Source organism: Cucurbita moschata, unplaced genomic scaffold (genome assembly GCF_002738365.1).
Source record: "Cucurbita moschata cultivar Rifu unplaced genomic scaffold, Cmos_1.0 Cmo_Scf00002, whole genome shotgun sequence".
Classification (NCBI taxonomy): Eukaryota; Viridiplantae; Streptophyta; class Magnoliopsida; order Cucurbitales; family Cucurbitaceae; genus Cucurbita; species Cucurbita moschata.
The window spans coordinates 2,159,595-2,168,153 of NW_019268518.1; the positions used below are offsets into that span (position 1 = coordinate 2,159,595).

Here is an 8,559-nt window from a genome sequence, read left to right on the forward strand (position 1 = left end):
AAAAAAAAAAAAAAAAAAAGCAATTCCCAGTGAAGTTTGGAAGTGGTAATAAGGGAAAAATAGTGGTATTGTTTGAATAAATTGTGGGGCTCTTAAATAAATACATTATATATCCCAAAACCTCAACAATATGCCTCTTGTTTCCTCATCTTCTCTAACCTGTTATGAACATGGCTAAGTCCCCACCCCCAAAATCTGAATATTTTGATCTCATGTATCCATTTTACCTCACAGGCTTCTGAAAATGATGCGCCAGGACCTGCGACCAGGTCGACCCCTGGCTCAATCTTTTCATTCTATTGCCTTTCATTGGCATTGATTCGGTTGGGCGTTCCAGTCGTTCAGAAGGTTCTTCACAGACTCTTCAAACTTCTTAGCTTGAGATCCAGATTTCAAGATATTGACATCACTCCATTGAGAGCAGGGATCCATCCACCAGTTCCTTCGACCCGAGCACCATGCTCCAGGAGTAAGTTGGTTGCGTCCCCGCTCCAAGAGTTTTTTATCGACCATGTCCAGCACGGTGTCATCTTTATGAAACTTTCGAGCGAAGGCAGCTCCACTTTCAGCCATGACATCGAAGTTTGATGCATTGAAGAAAAGGGGTTCCATCTTTGGAGGATCATCCCACATCATAAATCTTAGATTACTATTGACAGTTGTGTTCTTGAACTCATTTGAATTGCAAATGACAGAGTGAAAGTATCCTTCTTGTGATAACACAATGTTGTTAAAATACATAAGAAGCGTCCGAGGAAGGTTATCCCATCCAAGAACGCAATATTCGAGAAACGATCGACTTAGGATGAACCAAGGGGAACCTGCAACCACGCACGAGGTAACATCATCATAGGTACAATATCCTTCACCAGGCTAGTACTAGTAGAATGTTGATAGCTATATAAACAATACTCGAGGAGTGAAACACGGAGGAACAAGAAGATGATGAAAAAACGAGACAAAATCAACTCTACCTGTAAATATTTTGAAAGCATCAGGGGTCGGCCGCCTCTCGGTGGCATGAAATATTTGAGTTCTCCTGGCCAAATATAACCCTGGATCAACAACAATTGGCTGGATCCTCTGACCTCTGCATCACCAAAAAAACTGACCATATCATACTTCAATTCAACCATGAGCAGTACATAATGCAGATTGGTATTTGCTTACTCTTTCCACCCAAGGTCGCTCGTATGATCTATGAAATTGAGATCTCTTCTAACAGACGAAAACACGTGTGACAGATCTGAAGCACATATACGAAAGACATTACTAGCAAGGAAAACGAACGAAACTCGTAGAAATCATTTTTGTGTCAAATAACTTTTAAAACTTCCCACAGCCTCTAAGAATTGCATTTCAAATAATGAATATCATTGATATTCATCCTTTTATAGGAATCATTTCAATGCAGTACCCTTACGAGTCAGGTAAGGTCTTTCAATTTTTCACCCCCTAACCTTTCGAACCCGTTGTTTACAACACACTTGGGCAGCAATCTGACCCGACATATATATACATTCCTGAGTGTCTGGGCTAGCTTTCACACACCTATTTTCACTAAACAACGGTCTAACTCTGCTACATCTAGTTGCCAAGGTAACTCGTAGGATTTTTTTTTTTCTTTTTTCAGAAAGCGGTAACTTGTAGGAAATCAAATCCTAAATCGACATCCATCATAGCTAGAACCTACCTCTTAGCCATTTATGCTAAGATTAAAGAAGAAAAGAAGCAAATTTTATGAGCCCAATGCAAAGAAATGAAATGAATGCTAAATCAGTTAATCAGGGTTGCCATGGAAATGTTCAAATTTCGTACGAAAGCTCAGTCCATATATAGCAGCATATCAGCGCCAAACCTCGAACGTTAGAACAGCGAGAAAAAACATCAATCTAAACAAAGCTACATCAGTTTCCTCACATACAGAAGCGTGTCTATAATCTCCAACAGAGTAATTCTAGAGAATCAACAGCACAAAAACTTCACAGATACAAATGGCTCAAGATGAACAAAATTCTCAAGGATTGAATATTTGCCACCGTAACAGCCCAAACCCACAACTAGGAAATAATGTCCTCTTTAGACTTTCCCTTTCGCGCTTCACCTCAAGGTTTTTAAAACGCGTCTACTAGGAAAAAATTTTCACATCCTTGTAAAGAATGTTTCGTTCTCCTCTCCAACCGAGGTGGGATCTCATAGCCACTCTACTTAAATCAATGAATCTTAATCAATCAAAAAGACCCTAAAATCACTTGAGAGCTCTCTTAATCTACTCGAATCCACGCAGACCATCGAGTTCTAATGACTTTGTTCACTGATACTTTAGGAAATGCAACAACAAAAAACAGATATCCATCCAACAGTCAACCTAAATATGAACAAAAAGTACCATATATAAACCATAATTGGCTAAGCCTATAAGAATCCTCCAACAAATTTCATTACCTCTGTTAATTACAGGTTAGTAAATCAAAGCTTTTTCAACAATTAATATTCACATATATACCTCCCCTGGATGAAGAAGAACCAAACAAACAACACATAACAGTTACCAAATAGGCATATATATTAAACGCAACAAGAAACAATTACCCAATTAGCATTACCATCCTGACTGATTAGCGGGTAATCCGTGGCACTCAAAGTGATAAACCAGTCCCAACCACTCTCAATTTTGAGAAGAATCGCCGCAGCATGAAGAATCGTGGCAATGTTAGACGACCCCATGTAGGAGATTCGATCAGGCTTTCCAACAACATCAACATTCTCGAAGGCACGAATCGCCGGCACCGACTTAACCGCCACAGCAAGCTGCAGCCGCTCGTCGTTGGAAGCATCCGCCGCGAGATGCAGAAGGTACTGGTTTCTAGGGTGGTAGACGGCAAGCAATAGCCTGAAGATTCGGTCCTTGTCGCCGCGGCCACCGGAAATATAATAGGCAAACGCTGGAGGATATGGAGGTCCATGGTGGACTATTGAGGGAATGGATCGCGGAGAACTAAATGCAGAAATGGAAGAGAATAAGAGAAGGAGAAGAGAAAGGAACACGGCGGAGAAGAGAGTGAAAAGCCATTTCTTCTCAGCACCCATGACGGCGATCGTCGCTCTGGTTTTGATTTTTTTACTTTCTGGTGATTGAAATTGCAGTGGTATGATGATGGCGACGATGATTCAACTGGGTGGGGCATATGGGTAACCGTCAATTCAAGAAATTGGATGGTAAGATTCAAATATAATTTAGGTTTTCGGATTGTTTTAGGGAAATGGGTCCGCCGTAGATCTTCGATTCTTTGGCGATTCGGGTTGAGAAAACTGCTTCCCGGCGACTCCGCTCCGACGAAGATCTGGGATTCAAGAACACGCAGTAAAAAGATAAAAAAACTACGAAACCCACATTGTTCTGTTCGTAATTTCACTCTGTTTCTCTCCCGCTAACTCGGAAATCAAAAGTTCCTCCTCCCTCCTCTTCTACTTCTTCCTTGGACATCTGTTGGGAAATCGCTGGATAGGGTTTTCAGATCAGATTTGCAGCGATTTTATGAAGAAATAAGAGATTGAGATTATGTGGGAAAATGGGTTTTCCGTCTGCCTACCTTCTCTCTGCTCAAGTTTTCATTTTTTTAATTTCTTTTTTCCATTAATGTTTGACAAGATGCACATTAAGCAGCTGAGGGAAAAGACTTAGCCATTTCACGCGCTTTATGCGCGATTAGGAACAAACTAACCTAATTATTAATCATTTATGAATTGATTTTGTGTGTCTTAAAGTTCAATCGCTTGAGAGAGATTGGGGTAAAGTTTTCAAATGATATCAAGTATATACTAAACTTCCAAGACATTTTTCTTGGAGGCTTCAAGAATGTATTTGGAGGAGATTCTTAAATCCAAGGGTAAAATTATAAATTCTATTCTTTTAGTTTTTTAAATGTGTGGGGATTGCAATGATTGAGAAAGACTTGTTAGCCTAATCTTCTTTCTTTTTTTTTTTCTTTTGGACTTTTGTTTCATATAAGATGGTTGTAAACCATGAAATTTGAAAATTGAGAAATATAATGATTGGGAAATGGTTGAAGGATGGAAAATGACGAGTAGATCATAAATAAAACTCGTAGGTTAGATATTCAAATTCTGACTTAATTCGGAGGGTTTCTATAACCTAAGTTCCTTCTCAATTTCGTTGCCGCTATCATCTACATCAACAATCTCATGAGTATCGTATTGATGTGGTTCATTTACATCCATGTCAATTTCAATCTTTTTGTCTTCTTATTTTCATCTTCACTTGAAACAAATTCTAAAAGATCATCAATACCTATATCTTGATGTTCATCCTCATGCTTTTGCCTCGGAGAGGAAACAGAAACATTTGGAGGACCTAATGAGTAATTTGCAAACCTTCTACTAGCACCAACAAATTTTATGGTGAGGATTATTAGAAGAGGAGTTTCCCATCGAGTAATTAAGGAGTTGATCATGGGTTTATAAGTAAGGAATACATCTACATTAGGATAAGGCTTTTTGAGAAAACCAAAAGTGAAGTAAAGATTGAGGGACAGAAACGGCGGCAGCGGATTTGCCCGATTGTCGAAGGTGCTGGAGCTGCTTGACTGCCCAATGCAGCCACTCGGACCAGAATTTCTCACCCTCAATAAACAAAATGGCATCATTCTGATTATAATCCTCCCTACTACCAACAAACATCACATTGGGGTTCTCCAATTGATTGTTCTTCAATTAAAGCATAGTGTTGGTAACAATAATTGCATTTGCACTTCCTATTGTTATTCTCTGATATTGTGAAATGATTGAGATTTATTAGATTTCTTCTTCCTAAGAAATTCGTAGCTTAATAACACTACAATTACAAGAGGTAGAGCGAGAGACGAGTTATAAAATTACACTCACTTGCTTTTGCATCTATAAAATGTAATATGAAACAAAACTCAAATACAAATAACAATCTCATGGCAACTAAATTTAAGCATTGAACCCAATATGAACCATGATCACAATGCTAACTGCATGCATAAACTGTAAACATAAATCATTCAAAACATGATTCAAAACAACCCAAAAATATGCATACACATGTGGAAGAAAGAGGAGAATATTAAGGCTATTAGATCACATGGTATCACATTCTTTGATGGAAGAGGGGGGACATTAAGGGTATTGGATCACATGATATTACATTATTTTTCTTCATCTTCTCTTCTTTTCATATTCTAACTTAGCTAATCAAAAAATCATTGTCAATTATGTCATTCTCCCATTTACAAAAGTCAATACTATACATCTCTATACCAAATGTTGTGTGGTATCACCTCTACTTTTCCCCCAATGAGTGGTCTTCGCGTCGCACGTAGTCGATGTCGTCGTCTCAACTGGACTCACTGCCGATGTAGGAGACTGGGCTCTAGGACGGGAAGTGAAGGTTGAAGGGGGAAGGTCACCGCAGGAAGAAAATGCAATCTCCATTGGATTTACTTTTAACATGTATATGTATATACAAGAGACCTCATCAGGTTGATGCATAAACCCTAGCGGTGGTGGAGTTTTCCATTTAATTTTTTAAGATGGATTGTCTGGCTGGTAACCAGTTGAAGTCATCTATACATGAACCCTAGCTATCGTGGAATTTTCCATCTCGGTGTCTCAATGTAAATTTCTTTTCATGTTTTTCGTTTAGATTGAGTATGTGAGTTAGGTAATCCTAACACTTTGTTTTTTACTGTTGCTTGTCATCTCCAAATAAGATTCCTATTATTAAAATTTCTTTTTAACTCCTAGAAATAATGGTAGGAAATGTTTTGATGAGTATATTCTTATTTTCAATGATATCTCACAATAAAAATAATTTGAAGGATCCGGGAAATCATGACCAAAGAGTGTGATACCAATTAAGTTGTCCCTCGTTATTTGAAGAACATTTCTAATACCATTTAAGATGTCATTTCATAATAATTAATTCACTTTCTGTCACATCGCTATAGTATTTTTATGTGATGAGGGAGACATTAAATGAAATAATAATATGAATTATAATGAGTCCATTAGTACAAAACTGTTTTGTAGTACAAGTACTTCATGATTATAATTTTTCTGATGAATTATTTTATTGAAAAACCTAACTTTCCTTCCTCAACTTTCGTGGGTTGTGGATGATGAAGAGGAACCAACTTTGTCAAACCTCCAGCTAAGAAACAATGCCTTTGGAAAAATAAGAAAATTATATGGCATCTTAACCCAATAACAAGTTCTTTATATCAAGACGTCATTTCAAGTTGGGATGTTATCGATCATCATAGCTTATTCGGGTATGTCCATCGAAAATGGTCCCATATGTCATTCATATGAGACCGTATGACCATTTGCCAAAAACTGACCGTATGACCATAGCTTGTTGGATGATATGAATCCAACAACTGATCACGTGCATGTACCCGAAGGACCGATTACAAGAAGCAAGGTTAAGAAGATTCAAGAGGCCTATACATTGCATCTTCAAAAGCTAGCTAGTGTACCGGTTGAAACAAGGACTTTGTGCCCAAAAATCTTTATAGCATTCGCCTATCAAATCAAGAAGATAATGGAGTGGCTGATATTGGAAAATAATTAGAAGACTTGCCTTTGGTAGTTGAATTACCAATTAAGGAAATTATTAATGCTTTATTTGCTTCCTTTTATATTTAATAGCATTTATTAATAGTTTGTATGAATTGCCTTATATTCTTCAATTTGTATTTAATAGCATTTATTAGTGATTGGTGGCTGAACCATATTATGTTAGGGTTACCTTTTAGACCTATTTAAAGGCATGTAATACTCATGTTTGAGGGATTTTTAGTTGAATACAGAAAAAAACCTTTGTGTTTTCTTGATACCCTTTTGGTGTTATTCTTTTTCAAATCTTGCTTTAGGTTTGATGTTTAAACCGATTCATTGAATTAGTTTTGATCAAGCTAATTCTGGAGTGAATTGTCTTGGTATCTAAGAGTGACCATCATAGATTCCAAGTTCGATCTAAGAGTCATTCATCTTCTAACCAGCTCTTGGTTGGAATCAATCCGTTAAGTTAGCTTCCTCTGTGAGCGTTTTGCAAGGATTCTAGAAGGACCTCTAGCTTTGCAAATTCCAGCATTGTAGGCGCTTATCATTTGGTATCAGAGCATTTGGTCGACGTTCTTTGGCCGCTCTAGAGGTGAAATATCTTTACTATTATTTTTTTTGTATCAATCTTGTTTCTCTCTCAGATTATCAAAAAAAAAAAAAGAAGTCAGCCTTTACATTCTTGACCTAGTACCAAAAGCCTACCTTTGAGTGTTAAACACGAGTGTCCCTGAGTGAAATTTTTGTGAGAAGTGTGGTGAGGTCCCTTGATAACAATGTCACATAATGGAGAAGCAGTACCACCAGTTCCAGATCTTAATACAACCATTCTTCAAGCAATTCAAGGTATGATGAAAATGATGATGGAAGATAGACAAGAAAGAAGGGCGCAACAACAAAGACAAGAACGAACATTACAAGAAGATGAAGGTATAGTAGTACAAGAAAGACAAGTTGATGGTAGATGGAGAGGAAGAAATAACCATGCAACTATTATGCAACCTAGAAGGATGGAAAGAGTACATGAAGATAGAGATGGGGGAGTTAAACTCAAAATCCCGCCCTTTTGTGGAACGGCAGATTCTGAGGCATACTTGCAGTGGGAAAGAAAGATAGAGCATGTGTTTGATTGCAACACCTATAGTGAAAATAAGAAGATGAGACTTGCTATTGCCGAATTTACCAATCATGCTAGTGATTGGTACCAACATCTCAAATCCGAGAGAAGAAGAAAAGAGGAGAATCCGATAGAGACATGGGAAGAACTTAAAGAAGTCATGAGAAAAAGGTATGCTCCAAAACATTATGAAAGAAATTTGAAAACTAAATTGCAAGGTTTGAGGCAAGGAACAAAAAGTGTGGCGGAATATTATCAAGAGATGGAAACTATGATGAAAAGAGCAAAGGTTAGAGAAGAAGAAGAAGATACCATGTCTAGATTCCTTGGAGGTTTGAATCGAGAAATTGCTCATCTTGTTGACAGAAATCCACCACCATATCTGGAAGATATGTATCATTATGCTCTCAAAATTGAAGACCAATTGAAGGAAGAAAAAGAGCATTCAAAAAGGTACACATCACGAACTAGCATCTTTTCAAATTCTAATACTTGGAACAAGGATAGTTTTATGAATAAAAATGATTCGATGTCACCAAAAGGAAAGTTTGTGACTGCTAAAAGAGTGGAGGCTGAGAGTTTCAATGGTAAAATGAATGAAGCTTCAAAGACGGTAAAAGAGAAGTCTAGTTCTATTCAATGTTGGAAGTGCAAAGGATTTGGACACATGAGCAAAGAGTGTGTTAATAAAAAAGTTATGGTGATAAGGAATGGTATACTTGATTCAGATGATGAATGTGAGGATCATGACTCACAGCTTGTGGAAGAAATCGCAGCATATGATGATGAGTATGTTGAAGAAGGTAATTCCATATCTTTGATCACAAGAAGGG

General features: G+C 37.5%; 1 protein-coding gene across 1 annotated transcript; it reads right to left on the reverse strand.

The window, feature by feature from the left end:
• Positions 1 to 27: 27 nt before the first annotated feature.
• LOC111461063 (beta-glucuronosyltransferase GlcAT14B-like) lies at positions 28 to 3,762 on the reverse strand. Its single transcript, XM_023104505.1, has 4 exons — positions 2,607 to 3,762; positions 1,171 to 1,246; positions 975 to 1,090; positions 28 to 821 (listed from the first exon to the last, which is right to left on the reverse strand). The coding sequence occupies exons 1-4, from the start codon at positions 3,088 to 3,090 to the stop codon at positions 307 to 309; spliced, it is 1,191 nt and encodes a 396-aa protein (XP_022960273.1). The 5' UTR covers positions 3,091 to 3,762; the 3' UTR covers positions 28 to 306.
• Between the last annotated feature and the right edge of the window lie 4,797 nt (positions 3,763 to 8,559).